Below are 18,575 nucleotides of genomic sequence, written 5' to 3' on the forward strand. Positions count from 1 at the left end.
AAGTAATTTTCCTTTTTAATGTTAACTAATGTAGTTGTAAAGACTTAGCAATATAATTTATTTATTGATGCTATAAGAGCATATTCATTCACTTTTCTGTAAGGTTGTCACAATAGACTTTTAATAAATTGAATTGCATATAATTGATATCACTTGTTCCAAAAGTATAACAAATATCATGCCCAAGCTAAACTCTTCACAGAGATGAATCTTCATAGCACTCTTAAAACATAATTTCATAAAACACTAACAAACATTTAAATTAAAACAATTACAGGCTTATGTTGCCTTAAGTATGAAAAGATATAAACTTTATTTGTTGCATTGTTGTCCATCTCACAGAAAACATTAGCATACATAGTAAATATATAATATGTTTTTATAACAAACCCTAAATAAATGTTTCAGTGAGGCTGCAGTTATTGTAGCCTTGTAAGAACATGTTATTTCCTTCTAAGATGCATATATAATGTGCTTATCACATATTTTTTTGACAGACAAACAAGTAGACATAAGGATACCATACCAAAAAAAAAAAAACCTTTACAAAAGAATTAATGTTCAAGACCAAGCACTGGTGTGTGTTGGCTCATTTGTAAAGGCAATCAGAGAGCCACTCTGTTGTCTTTGGCCCATTTCTTCATGATGCGAATGATGTATTCAACTTGTGGGTTGCCAGTGCTTCTCAACATCGGCAAAACCTCCTTCAGTGTCTCTCTAAAAAAACAAAAAAAACAAAGCAGAATAAAAAAAAGAAAAATATAAAAAGAAAACAGCACCACAAGTTCACAAGCTCAATCTCAGTCAGTTAATGATGCAAAACCTGGGTGTGCTACGGCTCTATATCTTATTTATTATAATTATAAATAATTGTAATTCATATATATCTAACCTCTAAATGATCAATATGATCCAACAATCTACATTCCTTCTGTCATTAGACAAGACCTTTCAGTGTAATAGTGGGTCTAATGCTATTTCATGCATTCTGACTAATAACACTGTTAAAGAGTTGGATTCTCATGCTAAACATGGCCAAAATAAAAATTAAAAAACGAGTTGGATGTATGACAGAGTATTTCTGTGCCAAATACACTCCTTCAGGATTCAAATAAGTTTCAGGAAAGTTTTTTTTAATTTGGCTCTGCATGACTTGTATGGGCCCAAATAACCCATTATTGGCCCAAATAATAACCCATGTATGGGCCCAAATAACAAAACAGTGGATGCAGTTTGGTTTTCCGGAGCAGCAACGGAGTGAACACGAACGTATAGTGAATTCAAAGTTATCCAGGGATAATGCCATGATGTATTTTGTTTGTATGTGTGTGTTGCGCTCCTGTCTCTTTAGCTATGCCCACTGCATGCCTGCAAGAGTTTGGCTGTTTGGCAGAAAGAATCGGTACAGCATTTCTGTCTTTTATAAATATAATAAAACTAAAGACTCTTCGGAGATATGAAGGATGTAATGCTACACTATAGATACTCAAGATTAATATGACAATGGCAGAAACCGAGTGTTATGTACCCTTTAAGTAAATAACAAATAAGTGTCTAATAAGAGTTTAGTTTAATTTTCTAAACCTAATAATAATAGCTGTTGACGTGATTTAAACGTGTCATTGCTCAGCTATGGCATTGGTTCATACCTGGGCTCTCGGCCTGCCAGTATGAGCTGAAAGATCCCAACACATGCTCCACGCTTCCCCTCCCAGTACTCAGGGTTCTGATCCAGTCTCTCTAGAGCATCAAACGCTTTAGCTGCATAGTAGAACTGCCCCATCTGAAAAGAGTTCATCGAATAAATATAAATAATCGATTGAAACTTCAGAAGAAAACCTTTTTAGAGACACTACAAGCAGAATCAGGGCTGTAGAAACAACAGCAGAAACTTCTGAAGGTGTCTGAAGGACTGTGTGCTGAACAAATGTTAATGGTAAATGGTTATCCTCAGCTACTTGCAAGCTGCAACAGATTGCTTTTATTATCTTAGCAACCAAGTAAGAAAGTAATAATGTTAGTGACACAATGCAGCTGATATATTAAGGAGAGTGTGATTACAGTCACAAAAGGCTATATCTGATTTATAATAAAGCACCTTGTAGCAGTCATTCGCGATGAGCTGCAGGAGGCTGAACGGGTCAGATGAGGTTTCCAGCCTCAGATAAAGCTCCCAGGCCTGTCGAGCCTTCTGATTCATGATGTCTACAACAGAGGGGGAGGATGACATCAGAGAGTGAGTGGTCTGATGTGTCTACAGAAATGACTAATCAAAAAGAGTTGCCATGTAAGAAAAAGTTTCCAAAGACTAGCTGAGCCATTCATCTTCTTTAAGAATTTCACTTAAGCAGAGTACAAAATCTGTGGCCACAGATCAAAACTTTTAAAAAGCATAGAAGAACCTACAGCAGCGTGCCAACCAGCTCAGGTAAACATAATCATTCTTGATCTTCTCATTCTGGATGAGCAGGAACACCTGTTCACATTAAATTCACATTTAGTCAGACTTGCAATGGGTTCCTAAATCATATTTACTAAATCCCCTGGGGTGTTCTGTACCTCTTCAGCCTCCCTGTAGTTCCCCAGGGCAGCCTTGGCCTGGGCATAGTTAAAGCTGAATGTGTCATCGTTGTAGAAGTAACTCTGCCGGGAAACCAGATGAATATTTAAGGATGATGTGTTAATGTTTCTGCTCTCAATTCAAACACCCTATGTGAATTACCTTGACAGAGTTGAGATATATTAGTACATCTTCAAACTGTTTCAGCAGGAAGAAACAAGACGCCATACACTGTCTGCCCGGTATTGTGTCTTATATTTAAAATAAAAAAAAAAGACAACAGAAAATACATCATTAAAGGCAGGGTAGGTTATTTGTTCCAGAATTTTTTTTATGCTGGTTTCAAATCCTGATAGCAATCACTAAGTTAAGTGGCCTAATGTATTTGTATATGTCTGTGGAAGGCATAGGACCATAATGGTTCGTCCATTCATTGCATTTGGTCCAAATGCAATCAGGGGCCGAATGCCTCTTCTACATCTTTACAGCGCACACACAGGCCCCAAATCAGCGCAAGACGTCAGCGCCATTTTGGGACATTGGCGGCTTCACTTTTCTACAATGAGAGTGAAAGTGTGTCGTCCATCTTTCTTTTACAGTCTATGGTTTCATGGTATGCAGAGTTAGACAGATGTCAGTCACAGAGCATTGCAACCGAAACAGCAGCCTCCTTTTACACTTCCTCGTGAACCAAAACAAGCTTATACTGCATTCATGCCATAATTAACGTAATCCGAAAGAGATAGACATACATGACATACGTTATACTCGGAGTGGTTCTTGACTCATATATGCGTTTCAACGGCGAAATAAATCTGTCAGGTGGCACGTCATATTGTGTGATGCTTTTGCTCCTTGCTGTATACGTTCATGGCTGTAATTTCCCTGCTTTCAAACGTTAGATAGAGATTTTATCTAGGTGGAAAACCAAAGTAAAAGGGGAGGCTTAAATTTCTTTTGTTGATCACATTTCTTATAAATGATTCCCATTACAAATTTGGGAAGATGGTTGATGCGAGTCGCATTTTCAAATGCACGTCATAATAGACTCAAACTCAGAGTGCTTGCAGAGATGGAGTTTGTGTGGAGCTACATTTACTTTGAACCGGGCTGCTCTAAGACACTGGAAACATTGGCTGCTCGTGTCTAAATAAACAGTGCTGCGATTCATACATCTACATAAATCACACAAATTAACTATTTTGGCTATTAAAAAAATAAAAAAATAAAAAAACACTAAATTTTCAATGGTCCTTGGTTTTGCATTGGTTTTGCATCCCTGCATAATGGACACAAATAACTGTAATAATTTTTTTTTTGTTGACCATGTTAGGCACAAATTACATTTAGAACCTAAATTGAATTGAAAGCCACCTTGTCTAGGTTCAGGCATAGTTTGTTCCAAGAAAACAAACTCTGTCACTGACTCCCTTCCATACAGCACAGGGGCCCGGCTGCTGAACCAGCGCTAATATTGTTATTGTTCGCCTAAACAATGATGTTACCGCATTCACTGGCTGAGCCTCCAACCAGCTGGAAAAACTGCTGGGCGATTTTTAAATGGTCCCTCTGTAAAAATACACAAACATATAACGAGATAAGAAAACACCGATTTGGGAAACATGCACAAAGGCTTTGCTGAGAAATGGACTTTGAGAGGAAATACTGTTATATATAAACCTCACGAACCGATCCAATTTCTTGTCCTAAAGCAGCATTCACCACCCCCTTCAGAATATATTCCTGTGAATCACACCAGAGAATGAAATGTTATCACTGGACCTACAGTGCATTTAAAGGGCCATGAAACCCTAAAACACATTTTTTGAGATGTTAAAGGGTTAATTCACCCAAAAATTCGAATTCATCAGTTACTAACCCTCATGTTGTTTTAAAACCCATAAGACTTTCGTTCCTCTTCAGAACACAAATTAAGATATTTTTAATGAACTATGAGAGCTTTCGGTCCCTCTCTACCACATAGACAATTCAAAACGTTCATAAAGAGATCGTACAATTAATCCACATGAATCGAGCGGTTTAGTCCAAATTTTCTGAAGAGACACGATCGCTTTATATGATGAACAGATTGAATTGTTTTGGTAAACGGAAGCTCAAGCATGTTCACTTGACATGCGAGAACCAATGAGGTTCATTCTCATTACGCAGCACGCTTGAGCTTCAGCAAGAACCAATGAGGTTCATTCTCGTGTTTTACGCAGCACCTTTCATTTTCCACAATCGTTCGGGTGAGCTTGATCAATGTTGATGTTTGCTAATCAATGTTTATAGGTAAATAAAATTCAGTCTGTTCATCATACAAAGCAATCGTGTCTCTTTAGAAAATTCGGACCTAACCACTTGATTCATATTGATTGAATCACTCAGATTTCATTAAAAAGATCTTCATTTGTGGAGATCAACAAAAGTTTGGAACAACACATGGGTGAGTAAATTATGACAGAATTGTCATTTTTTTGAAAATAGCTTTGAACTCACAATTTAACATACATGTACAGGTTGCACATCAATGAAGACAACAATAGCACTTATTGGCCTGGTTTCACAGACAGAGCTTAGATTAAGCCAGGATTAGGCCTGGCAATTAGGACAATTTAAGTAGCTTTTATAAACAAGCCTTAGAAAAAACATGGTGAGCATCTTGAGAAAAACAATAGCACTGACATATTTTAAGATATGCTATCCGCATTGTTCATGAGATCGCATTACAGCAGAGAATGTATGTAGCGTGTAGCAGAAAAATGATGATGGCCATTAGTATGGCCTAAATACCTGGGGTGTGGTGGGCTCAAGGTCTTTGATGAGTTTGTAGGCTTCCTGAATATCATCTAAATCAGATGACACAGTTAATTACAAACCTGATAAGCTGGTCTCATTGTATCTTCTAAAGACAAATGGCCACGCCTGATCAACATACCTTGTCTGAGATAATAGATGACCAGGTTGAGTCTAGCCTCTGATATGACGTCAATCAGAGGAGGCAAAACCTGCAAGGCCCCCTCACCCCCACGAAACACCACCAGATTGTGCTGAATAAGTTCTTTAGCAAACTGAAACGAGCTGGAGGAGATATCTATAAGGTTCTTCAACTCCGTCTAAAGAGTCAAGAGAGAGAAAAATGTTAAATAGAGAATTTAAAACCACATTCTATCCTGAGCACACATGCATTTTACTTTCTTAATAAATGACAAAAAAAAAACTGAAACATTTTTCACATAGTATTAATAAATTGTATCACATTTCCTATTCCAATCATATTACGAATTAATAAAATCAAGTGCTACATTTTTTAAGTCATTAAGATTTTTTTTTATTCAGCAAGGATGCATACAATTGATAAACAGTGAAAGTAACTTTTTTTAATTGTTAAAAAAAAAACCTATATATATATATGACAATATTTAAAAAAAAATAAAAAAATAAACACTGTTCTTTTGAACTTTCTATTTAACAGTGAATCCTGAAAAAAAGTACTGTTTTAATATTTTTCTTGACTAGCAAATCAGCATATTAGAATAATTTCTGTAGGTTCATGTGACTGAAGACTGGAGTAATGATGCTGAAAATTTAGCTTTACCATCACAGGAATAAATTACATTTTCAAAAATATTCAATTAGAAAATTAATAATATTTAAATATTTCACAATATTACTGTTTACTGTATTTTTCATGAAATAAAGGCAGCCTTAGTGTGCAGATTAAAAAAATCTTACTGACCCCAAATCTTTGAATGGTAGTGTAGTGTATTCGTGTACCGAATGTAAATGCATCGTAAATGTAGGTTGCCTTTAGTATTGTTTGTTATTTCCATTAGTGTTGTCAGGATACTGGAATTTCCAACTTCAAAACGATACCATTAAAAATATCGATATTTAATACCATTTCTGATACCATGGGGAAACCTGCCCCATGGTATCAGAAACAATATATTATCTCATATATATTTTTAAATCTGGGTAATTTGGTTGCAATAGCTTACACACAGAACAGAGTAGGGCTACAAAAAATAATTAGTAAACAGTCAGTGATCAAATAAGAACAAATAAACAAATTGTAAACAATAAGAAAAAAAATGACAATGGAATAAAGACATGAATAAAATACATACAGCTTTAAGGTTTTAATTGGGACTAAGAGTAGCATTCAGCTAATAAATACTACAGAAATTAAAGTAATCAAATGCAAAGGCTATTCAGTGTAATTTTATTGTAAATATTAAATATGGATTAATGCTTACAATTGAAGTTATTCAGTCAAGAGCAGCGAGGGATTTTCTCTTTGTCTTTCGTCTTTGATTAACATGAAAGGTTTATTGGGCTGTTGCCACTTTAAGAGCTTATGTACGGACCCAATATATTGTTACAACACATGCGTTTTCTCAACTATTTACGTTCCAAAACTGATTGTATTTATCTGAAAACCCTGCAAGATGGGCATTTCGACATAGTTTTGTATTTGGCTGTTTAAAGGGTTAGTTCACCCAAAATCGAAAATACATTTTGGTCCAAAAATAACAAAAACTACGACTTTATTCAGCATTGTCTTCTCTTCTGGGTTTGTTTTCAATCTTCAAACAAAGATTTGAATGTTTTTAAATCAGCGTACTGATTCATGATTCGGATCGCGTGTCAAACTGTCAAACTGCTGAAATCACGTGACATTGGTGATCCGAATTCTAAATAAATACACTGATTCATAACCGTTCAAATCTTTTTTGCAGATTAAAAACAAACACAGAAGAGAAGACAATGCTGAATAAAGTCGTAGTTTTTGTTATTTTTGGACCAAAATGTATTTTCGATGCTTCAAGAGATTCTAATCAACCAACTGATGTCACATATGGACTACTTGATGATGTTTTTATTCCCTTTCTGGACATGGACAGTATAGTGCTCATACACTTTCATTGGAGGAACAGAAAAGCTCTCGGACTAAATATAAAATATCTTAAAACTGTGTTCTGAAGATGAACGGAGGTCTTACAGGTGAGGAACGACATTAGGGTGAGTCATTAATGACATAATTTAAGTTGCTAGGCAACGTGGGGGAGAGGACGCTGGCGTTGTCTGTTCGCCGCTTCTCCACCCATAAATCATGTTAATGTACTATTAGATTTAGATTTTATTTTATGTCCTTATGTTTGTGACTAGTCTAACAGTCAGAGCTACAATTGGGGCTGTTGCTGATTGCTGGCAGCCACTGAGAGGACATTGTTCGTCGTTTCGCCGTTTTCCACCGCTTCTATAATGTTTATGTTTGAATTTCTGCGGTTGATGTTTCTCGCCGCGACTGCTCACTGGTGGTCTCCCTTGGGCTTAAGCTGCATGGTGGCTGAAGTTTGCACTGGGCTAGCGTCATCTGGGCCATCGTAATCGGCGTCCGGCATGATGTTGAAAAAAAAAAAAAAAAAAAATTGTATTGTGCTAATTATTTGAGATTTCTTACAGCTCTTACAGGTTTTTGGCCTTGTCTGTTCCGTTGCTTCTATTACTCTCCCCTTTTTTGTAAGTCGCTTTGGATAAAAGCGTCTGCTAAATGATTAAATGTAAATGTAAATGTTGGGATGTTCCGCTTCTCGGCTGCGCCGCTGTTCCGTCCTGCATTCCGGCCGTGGAGCGGCTTGGACTTCTGCGCCAACCCCGGTGTGTCCACAAAAGTGCCCGGAAAAATGTTCTGCCTCCTGCATGGTGCTGCGGCGATCCCATCGTTTGAATCGTCATGAAGACCCATCATCTGGTCTTCAGCTGTCGTGCCTCGGCGATGTCATCGGGACACTGCCGCTGGGAGAAATTTAAAACATGGAGTGGACCACAGTGTGCTGCGGAGCTAACAGAGACTTCCACCATCAGCTGTTTTCTGTTCACCATCAGCTCTGTTTTCTGTTCACCATCAGCTCTGTTTCTGTTCACCATCAGCTCTGTTTCTGTTCACCATCTGTGTCTGTTCACCATCAGCTCTGTTTCTGTTCTGTTTTCTGTGTTGGTTGATTGTTTGTAGTATTCTATATTTTTACTTGTTATTCATTTTTTCGGAATGAAAAGTGCATTATAAATAAAATCTATTATTATTATTATTATTATAATTTACATTTTTGGGTGTACTAACCCTTTAAGTGCAATAAGCTACGAAAAAAAGAGTCAATTTGGTACTCGCAAGCTGTTTGAGAGACAACTGTGTGAGCTCTACTTTTAGATCAACGGTGAATGTGCTTTTTATGTGTGCAAAATTTGCAGGAATTACTAAAATTATGCACAATATAAGCAATATTCAACTGGAGCAAATGAGACAAGTGAAGAAGTGTGTGTCAAACTGTCAATTTGTCCTTATGAGGAAGAGAGTGAGAACGCGCAGCTGGTATTGGTGTATTGATACTGTCGAAAAGGAGTATTGAACTTTTCAGATATTTCTGAATATTGCTATTTCTGACAACACTTATTTGTATCCATATTACTGTAACAGACCTCAGCAGCTTTGCCATTGTAGAGTCTGAAGTGGTTGCAGGCTTTGAGGTTGAGGGCGATAGTTGAGTCAGGAATACTCTGCAGATACACAGCCAACACCTCCTGAGACACGTCATAATAATCCAGCTTATAGTAACACAAAGCCACATACACATTCAGGGCAAGAAAGTCTCTGTAGAATTTGAGAGAGACGAATAATTAGTCAAGTGCTTTACAAACAATGTGTTGACTTCCAATGTAATAAAGACAAATGTTAAAGTTCTTTTATCTGATTATATTTTTGTATAAATGCATTTGAATGTTTCTCAGAGATGCTTGTTCATATGTTGTGAAGCACCTGTTCTGCAGTAGGATGCGTTTGTAGATGTCAATGGCCTCCTGGTAATGAGAGCGCATGTAATGAATAGAAGCCAAGCTCAGTTGATCCTCAGTCACGTCCTCCAGGTTCTGATGGAAACCCATCAGCTTCTTTTCATCATTGAACTTCAGAGCCGAAACAAAGCAGATAAAGCCATTAGCATCAGATGCGCTATTATCATAATGTCATGTAGGGGATGAAATACTATGGAAAACTGACCTTATGAGCCAAATGAAAGAGTAGGCGATTCTGAAGCTGAGATTTTGGCCCTGAAACAGACAAAGAAAATAAATCTATCTCTAATAATTGCAGTTCTTTCAATTCATAAAAGAATCCTGAAATGTACTATGGTGTCCACAAAAACATTAAGCAGCAGGGCTGTTTTCAAAATTGATAATTATAATAAATGTTTCTTGAGCAGCAAATCATCATGTGACATTGAAGACTGGTGTAATGATGCTGAAAATTCAGCTTTGCCATCATAAGAATACATTTTATTTGAAAATATATTAAAACAGAAAGCAGTGATTTAAAATTATAATATTTCACAATATTTACAATATTGTAAAAACCGTTACAAATCTCATCAACCTGAAACTTTTGATAGGCTGATAACAAACCTTTTATTGCCGTCTCCTCCGCCTCTTTATAAAGCCCCAGGAAAAAGAGCGAACAGCCCAAATATACCCAAACATCCTCTGGACACTCCGGCCTCAAAGTGAGCGCCTTGTACTCCTAAATAAATGTAACAAGTAAGCCTTAAAATATTTAATGTTACATACAACCAATTTCCAATGACAATCAGCCATAATGTCACTCTTTAAAAGTGATTTATCCAATGACTGACCAAGCATAAACAGACAGGATCCAACATCCAGCCGTTTGGGGCTTTGGGTAGATCTTTCACTAACCTCCATTGCTCTCTTGTGGTCCCCCAAATGAAAGGCACAGTAGCCGATCCAAAGGTCTGCATGCTCTGCTGACTCACCGCCATTACGCTGGAACTGATATTACAAGAGTGTTTACGAAAATGTCCCAAAGTTCATATAAATATCATAGAGTTGTAATCTTAGGTCTCGTGGTTGTTTCTGTACCTCTAATAGAGTCAGAGCTCCCAGGTAGTCTCTTTGGTTTAGGTAATCATCAAGTCTTGGAATCTTTTTCGTTTTATTTTTCTTTTTCTTCTCATTAGAACCGGTGGATGCCTCACCACCCACTGCTGGTTTCATCCGTGACAAGAGCTTCAGAACAGAAACAATAGTTTGGTGCTTTCAGGATATACAACAGTTCAGCTAAATTATATTTTGTCACTATAACTAAATGTGCATATGCTTTATTCATAATCATTTGTATATGTATCCACTCATTTAGAACAATAGCCTGAGTCAATCTACTTATTTCATCCAAAGTATAATATATACATTTTTGTACAAGTATAATCATTGACTATTTACTCAACATTTGCACAATCCTTTGCACATTAGGCACGCAAAGCTGCTTATCTTTGCACAAAGTGACTGTTTTGGAAGTAATGTATTGCATTGTGGATAGTACATGCACTAAAATATACACTACTGTTGAAAAGTTAAGGGTCTGTAAGCTTTTTGTTATATTTTTGAAAGAAATCTCTTATGCTCACATATTAAAACTAGGAACAAATACATTTATAAGACAAAGTTCAAAAACAAAATGTATGTAACTTACGCCTGCTTGCTTAGTGCATTTTATTGTATGGTTTTAATAATAAAACCGAAACCAGCAGAAAGTAACATGTTGGTTGATACTAACCATGGTGATATTCCAGTCTCCCCAAACACAGTCCAGCAACTAGCCTGTTGTCATTTTTCTATTACTCTGACCACCATAAAGCCGATCAAATGAAGCACTCGCTGCACAAACAACGCTGATTTAGATGACCGTGAATCCAGGAACAGTATTTCTGTAGATGAGGTAAACTAACGTTAGCCAAATAGCCTGCTAGCTAGCAAACAAACCTGCTAAGGGTGTGCACACAAAATGTTGCGTTCGCTTTTGAACAACACACCCGATTCTACCGTGTGAATTTAATCAAATTACTTATATATAATAATTAATGGTTATATATAATATAATGAATAAATTTGCTCGTGGAGTAGTGTGCATTTCCCCTAGCTAATCTCTAGTACCATGTTTGGCGGCGCGGCATCACGCTGTTGCTACGCAACCCAATCTTCACCCCAGATCGATGGCAGAAGACCACCATGTGATTGGATTGTATCTCAGAGCTGTGCAGTGAATTTTTAATCGAGATTATTAAAATATCAGAGATACCAAAGATATGTGTAAACGTTTGACAATCGGAAAAACAAATCTTTTTTTTAAATTAATATATATATAAATAGACTAAATCGTCCTATACAGCCGTCAAAGCCCCAGTGGCCTAATGGATAAGGCACTGGCCTCCTAAGCCAGGGATTGTGGGTTCGAGTCCCATCTGGGGTGGAACGTTTTCGTTGTAACTCAATAGTACGCCCATTTGATAATGTGAAGGCAGATTATGTCTATACACACTAAAGGCGAAACAGGTTATTGATCCATGAACTGGAAAATCAGAATCACAAGTGTCGGATTTTAAGACCTTTTTGTTTTTTAATAGTCTAATCTCTTATTTGCCATAATTTCTGCTGTATGAAGCAACCACAGCTAGATTGTTAACAAATTTAAAATTCTGTCATTTACTCACCCTCGGTTTGCCTCGTTCTGCTGAACACAAAAAACTAAATTTTGAAAAAACATTACGGCGAAAGAAAGATGATAACCATGTTGTGAAATAAATGTTTCTTGGATGCATCTTTCCTCTGGGAAAGTAATAATTGTCCTAGGAAAATGTTACACTAAAAATTATTTGGGCATCTGGCCTTTGAGAAAGGGTTCATTATCAACTGGTAGGGTTCAAGTTAAAAAGACAGACTACAGTAGTAAAACTTAATTGTGGAAAAAAGGAGGGGTGAATTTTACAAGAAAAGATGCAAGGTCATTGCCAAAGAGCTGATAAGAAAAAAATTGAGATAATGGCTCCCAGGCCAGAGACAAATTCAGATGCAGCAGCTGTGTTCAATGAAGTCTTTTGACTTTGAAATCAACACATGGATGTTATTGCATGGCTCAATAGAAAACCCAATTTACTGATTTCAGTGTCAAATAAATGACTGCTATCCAATGCAACCTGTCACTCAAGTGTCTACAAACTAAAATACAGTTAGGATTTATAATAAAAACTGTTCCAACTACCTAAATGATCCCCTCATTCAGACATCGCATCTCACAAGACTTAGTGCCTTCGCACTTGGTTCGACTGCTCACCCCTCCCCTTGCTGGACTATGTTCATATATTATTTGGTTCCGAACCAGGGTTCGTTTGCGACAAAGCAGCAGCTGTTTACCCGGTTGCTTACAACAGCGAGGGTGATGGCAGCGAAATGGAGTGTTGCTCACGTCACTTATATTTTTGTTTTTGAACCACTGGTTGTGTTACCAAAGCTTCAGTACATAACGGCACTTGCGTCTATCTGCCACAAATGCTCTAAAGAACACAGAGGACGAGCAGAGATTAGATCTACAGATCTCTGCTTGCGGTATGTCAGTGAGGCTCGTCAGGTAAATGGGTAAAACAAAACAAATTATCAAATCATACGTCATTAATAGCGGTTCACATCAGCAGAGTTCACATGAAACTAACTCCAGACCACCTCTTTAAAGGGCCACTGAAATCAAGTTTTTTAGCTTTTAGTATAACTGTGTTAGCCTTAAAGTTATGAATAAGCTGGTATGTTACAAAACTATGACAATTTGCATTTAGGAGATACAAGCAATACAAATTTAGTCTCCCACTTCCGTTAAACCGAATCTCAGATTTTGGTGATATCGCAGACTTCACTTTCTCGTCAAATCTCCTGCCCAATCAAAATGCTCTTTAGAATCTAAACCCCGCCCCCTACACTGCTGAAGCTGTGGCTGAAATCGGTCAGTTGTTAACACATTTACTAATTTCTCCATGGTGAAAGGCACATAGCACACTATATATGTGATAGGAAACGATTCAGTGTAAATATGCTTACATTTGAGGCGAATAAAGTCTGTTTTCAATTTAGTGTCACACGCCGCACACCTAGTCTGGTCTAAATTTAGACTACAGACACGAGCGCAGCGCGGATCATATTCGCGAGTCCTTGCAGACAAACATATCGACCCATTTGTATTCTGCACAGAATGCTGCATTTCAAAAGTGATATGGAGGAGATTATGATGGTAAACAGTGTTAGAGGAAACTGGCTTTACTTAACAGAAAGGTCCGCTCTTGCGCTCTCGTCAAACTGTATATTAACGAAACGCTATTGGCCGTTTCAAAAAAGGGGAGGAGCTGCTAACAGCTGGAGCCGTTTCAGGGGAAATTACGTCATCACATTGAATAATGCGGTGCGTTTCAAAGCACTTCAGTGGGCCTTTAAGCGAACTTGGGTGCTGTTCGTGGGTGTGCACCAGAGTTCGAAAGTCTGCATTCACATCATCCAAACCAACCGAACCCTGACATCAATCGAACCCTGGTGCGCACCAAGTGCTAGTGTGAAAGCACCCTTAAAGCATGTTCATCTACATTTGTAATGTCTCAATTACAGCTCTAAATGCTAAAAAAGTGGAGTAAAACAAAGCTTTTGGGCCTTGACTGCTTATTCAGAAGTCAACCCTCAACTAAATTTATCAGAAGCAAGATTTTAAACAATCAAATTTATTGATTCACAAGCATCAAACTAGGTTAACGCTTCTTAAGACCAGTCAGCGGTGGCGCCGCCCCAGTCTCCGGCCTGAGCGGTGGGGGCAGCAGACCAGTCCTCTGTGGCGGGCTGAGCACTCCAGTCCTCTGTTAAAGAGAAAGAAAAATACAAAGTTACCTCAGATGTCACATAAGGCATTACATTGTGAAATCTATTATATGCTGTCAATTTGATATACATGCCTAAAAAAGGAAAACCATTGCTTACCTGCATACACCTCAGCTGGTGCAGGTTTGGCAGGAGCTGAAGTTCAAGAAAAGTTGATTAGGTCACAGTAATTTACATAGCATCGATTTATTGCCTAAACACTTGTTCAACCAAAATGCTTAGTTTGTGGGAAAATTAGTACAAAAAGGCAGCTTACCCTCTATGCCAGCTGGGAACTGCTGGATGGGCACAGATGGAACCTGAACACCTTCAGACCAGTCAGCAACCTCAGGCTGGTTGAAGTCAGGGACTGGAGCGGTCCATTCACCCTGGAACTCCTCCTTACCAACAGCCTTCTCAGCAGCAGCCTGCTCTTCCTTCTCAATCTAGAGGTGGAGCAAAATCAGTCCCACAATTAGCACATTTTTAATAGTAAACATGTCATAAAGCTACACTGAACAGACCCTAAATACTGGTTGGATGCATTTAAATTTGCCAAATCAGTTTCACAGGCTATTACATGGCAGATACAGATTCAAGAAATGTAACATTTTATAATTCAAATTTGGGAAGGGGGAAAAAAAAAAAACCTAAACAATTTTATATATACTCTACTATAAAAGACTATAAAAGAAAGGTCAACCTTACAAAAAAACTCCTTTATAGTTTGGACAGAAAATCTTATCAAATGACATCAGCATGTGTTAAACACTTGGCATGCTTTATTGCCTTTATCCCTATTGAATATTTTATTAACTGGCTTAAAATGGGATCAACTTCCAATTTGAAACGTAGACATACGGTTTTAATTTCCGATAAATTTTAGAGTTAAAATTTTGAAAAAAAAAAAAAAAAAAAAAAAAAAAGAGACATTTACTTCAGTGCAACTGCTTCACAGCAAACTTCTATAACTTTACACTTTCATGTGCTGAGTATGTACCTCTTCAGGATCTCTGTAAAAGTACAGATCAGGCATGACCTCCCATGGGTGCTCTCTGGAGATGGTGCCCCTCATCCTCAGCACCTCTCGGGCCAACATCCACCACATCAAACCCACAGAGTGGGGACCCTAAAACAAGATATTTAAAACTATTACATGCATTCGGCAGACTTTCCTGTCCTTGCTTTGCCTGGGAATAGAAATCTGAATGACGTGTTAAAAAGATCTATAATATGCATTTAGAAAAGAAATGGGTTTGATTTCCCTGGGAGTTGAACCAATGTCCTTAGTATTACTAGTCATGCCCTGCTTTTTAATCTTCACACAAACATTGATTAACACTTAGGTTTCTCATTCATACTTTGTTATTGCATGGGATGGCAATGTCGACATATCTCAGAGGAGAGTCTGTGTTGCAGAGGGCAATGGTTGGGATGTTGACGTAAGAGGCTTCGGTCAGTGGCTGGTGGTCAGCACGAGGATCGGTCACGATCAGGAGGCGGGGCTCCCTGAAAGCAGCCTGAATCTGATTGGTGAAGGTTCCAGGAGTGAAACGACCAGCGAAAGTGGTCGAGCCAGTGGCAGAGGCGAACTTGAGCACAGCTCTCTGACAGGAAGGAACAGTGACAGTTAACATCACTTAAGTCACCAAGACATGTTCACAAAAAATACATACAGTAAAAACATTGTGGCTCAGGTCACTATCAAACCCCAGTCATAGGGCAAAGCCCTCATGGTGTTAGCGAAACCCCGGCCAAATCACTCTAGCACACTTTCGACACCCATACACCGACAACAGTGCCAGGTTTTAATAGTGCGCCCGTCTTTTAAAACATGCTGCTGACAATTGTCTAGTCCAGGGCTATTCAAATCTTGCCCTGGAGGGCCAATACGCTGCAGTTTAGCTTCAACCCTGATTAGCATGTTCAGGTGTCTTTAATTAGGGTTAGAGCTAAACTCTGCAGCGCATTGCATGCAGGGCAAGATTTGAATAGCCCTGGTCTAATCACTGAGCTTTACCTGGCCAGTGTTTCTGGAAGAGATAACGCAGACATCAGCTGGATTCTCAATGGCAACAATAGCACGAGCAGCCAACAGCAGTTTCTCCCAGGTCTTTTTAAGGTTGATGATGTACACGCCTGCAGAAACGCAAAAGTCCTGATCAGTTATAGCCCTCACCTGAACAGCTTTGAAAATATATGTTCTTGAGTTTTCCATATTTTAGACATTAGTACTTTCAGTTAAACATTTTTTTTTTTTAATATTTAACTACAAAAAAATACAGAAACATTTCTATTTTATTTGTACTGTATAGCAAAACTTATCCTAATTTGGATCAATGTAGCTCTGGCCACTATCAAACCCCAGTCATAGGGCACATCAGCCCTCATGGTGTTAGCGAAAACCCAGCTAGATCACTTTAGCACACTTCCGACACCCAAACACCGACATCAGTGCCAGGCTTTAACAGTGTGCAGGATGTTTACAGATTTAAAGGGATCATTAACCAAAAGATTTTATTATCCGATAAATCACTTACCCTCAAGCCATCCTAGGTGTATATGACTGACTTCGAATACCAGAGTTATTAAATGTTTTTAAATAAAATGTATAGCTTTCGCCAGACCGCCTTTAATATTTAACTTCAAGTGGTTACGCCTCTCTCAGAAAACCTTTATTTACCCAACGGAGCCATGTGCAATACTCTTATAATGGATGGACGCATTTTTTGGGCTGCCATAATGCTTGGATTAGCAAGGACAATGCCACATTCACGTGTTATTGGAAAATTGATATTTCCCACTTCTGAAGTCGTGATTACAAGCTCATCCCATTCAAATGAAGAAATGGGAGGGCGGTCATGTGCAATTTTTACCTAGGAAACTTATTTACGATAATTCTGAGAGCATGTGACCGCAGCATTAATAACTCCAGTTGTACTCCCTGAAAGAAGTGTCATTTACACCTAGGATGGCTGGAGGGTCAGTAAATCATGGGGAATTTTTTGGATGAACTATCCCTTTAAGGCAAACCTTGCATCAAACTAGATTATACACATGGTCCTGCCAATTTGATATTGGAATCATGCAACTTATTTCAAATAAATCAACTTTAAGTGACAGTTATAAAAATGAATAAAAAAAAATACTAATCCGCATTCTAGTCATGCGCTTCTCACCGTCACTCTTTCTCTTGTAGACATAGTGTTCCATCTGGAAGTCCAGGTTGGTTCCTCCCAGATGGGTTCCTGCGGCCAGGAACTTCAGCACATCCTCCTCCTTCATTTGAAGGACATCCAGACCTCCGGACATCGTGACCACTTTCCCTGCGTAACGAGTTTAGTGGGAGAGCTAGGAGAGAAAACAGGAACATTTATAGTTTAGTCACGACGTTATGGACGTGGAGTGAGTATTTCTAACCTGAATTTGGATACATGTAGCTCTGGCCACTATCAAACCCCAGTCATAGGGCACATCAGCCCTCATGGTGTTAGCGAAAACCCAGCTAGATCACTTTAGCACACTTCCGACACCTAAACACCGACATCAGTGCCAGGCTTTAACAGTGTGCGCGTTCACATACTGCACTATCAATAACATGCGCGACGCTAACGTTACACATAACTTGCACGCGCCAACTTGATAGTATAACTTAATGCAACAATAAACTAAAACGGACAAACTACTATATTACACTATATAGAGACTTGGTATAAATCAAGTCCAAAAATACTCGTGTTGCTTAAATCTCACAATTGATCACCGCGCGCGCTAAAGACGTACACGCGCTTCCTTGCGCGAGATCACACGTCGGGGTTAAGGCCTTTATATTTTAAGGAAGGGGCGCAACATCACATTTACGTGACATTTGATTATTATTGACAATTATGAGCTTCATTTTAAAAAGTCTGAGTCAAATAGACGTTAAAAAAATCGACAAAAAAATAAATTTCTGCTCACCACGCGACAACGCCGTATGGAGTTCTGCACTTCACGGCGAAAAGAGGGCGGGTGAGGAAATGACGTCGTTTATATACTCTGGTGGCCACCAATCATATTAGGGAGGTTTCTTACTCGCTGAATTTATCGTCAAATCAAATTAGAATACTGCCCCCTACTGGAGGAGAATATCACATGTGAACAGTCAGTTGCTTAAAATTAAAACCATAAAAAAATTAACACTACTCAGTCATTTTCATTTATTTTAACTTGATATACTAAAATAACTACAACTGCATTCTGAACAGAATCCTGCTGGTTTATGCTGGACATTATT

At 38.3% G+C, this 18,575-nt stretch overlaps 2 protein-coding genes and 3 non-coding genes across 6 annotated transcripts; 1 reads left to right on the forward strand and 4 right to left on the reverse strand.

The window, feature by feature from the left end:
• Positions 1–44: 44 nt before the first annotated feature.
• On the reverse strand, positions 45–12,036 carry ift56 (intraflagellar transport 56). 2 transcript variants are annotated; one of them, XM_067459007.1, is made up of 18 exons: positions 11,567–12,036; positions 11,190–11,340; positions 10,496–10,642; positions 10,313–10,405; positions 10,022–10,136; positions 9,621–9,670; positions 9,381–9,526; positions 9,044–9,215; positions 5,499–5,676; positions 5,354–5,409; positions 4,241–4,303; positions 4,066–4,129; positions 2,723–2,811; positions 2,560–2,643; positions 2,407–2,476; positions 2,099–2,205; positions 1,650–1,783; positions 45–717 (listed from the first exon to the last, which is right to left on the reverse strand). In XM_067459007.1, the coding sequence occupies exons 2-18, from the start codon at positions 11,190–11,192 to the stop codon at positions 606–608; spliced, it is 1,683 nt and encodes a 560-aa protein (XP_067315108.1). In that variant the 5' UTR covers positions 11,193–11,340; positions 11,567–12,036; the 3' UTR covers positions 45–605. The 2 variants fall into 2 exon arrangements, with proteins under 2 accessions (XP_067315108.1, XP_067315109.1); XM_067459008.1 differs by having other exon boundaries at positions 48–717; positions 4,250–4,303; positions 11,190–12,035.
• Positions 11,810–11,882, forward strand: trnar-ccu (transfer RNA arginine (anticodon CCU)). The gene has a single exon. It is a non-coding gene; the product is annotated as a tRNA-Arg (tRNA).
• A 2,114-nt stretch (positions 12,037–14,150) lies between the features above and the next one.
• On the reverse strand, positions 14,151–18,394 carry rpsa (ribosomal protein SA). Its single transcript, XM_067459010.1, has 8 exons — positions 18,260–18,394; positions 17,479–17,650; positions 16,320–16,438; positions 15,661–15,906; positions 15,300–15,428; positions 14,577–14,745; positions 14,420–14,455; positions 14,151–14,298 (listed from the first exon to the last, which is right to left on the reverse strand). Exons 2-8 carry the CDS (start codon positions 17,609–17,611, stop codon positions 14,204–14,206), a joined length of 927 nt encoding a protein of 308 aa, XP_067315111.1. The 5' UTR covers positions 17,612–17,650; positions 18,260–18,394; the 3' UTR covers positions 14,151–14,203.
• LOC137094668 (small nucleolar RNA SNORA62/SNORA6 family) lies at positions 16,637–16,778 on the reverse strand. Its single transcript, XR_010908701.1, has one exon. It is a non-coding gene; the product is annotated as a small nucleolar RNA SNORA62/SNORA6 family (small nucleolar RNA).
• LOC137094667 (small nucleolar RNA SNORA62/SNORA6 family) lies at positions 17,732–17,873 on the reverse strand. The gene has a single exon (XR_010908700.1). It is a non-coding gene; the product is annotated as a small nucleolar RNA SNORA62/SNORA6 family (small nucleolar RNA).
• Positions 18,395–18,575: the final 181 nt, after the last annotated feature.

The sequence above is a fragment of the Pseudorasbora parva genome, chromosome 12, assembly GCF_024679245.1.
Source record: "Pseudorasbora parva isolate DD20220531a chromosome 12, ASM2467924v1, whole genome shotgun sequence".
NCBI lineage: Eukaryota > Metazoa > Chordata > Actinopteri > Cypriniformes > Gobionidae > Pseudorasbora > Pseudorasbora parva.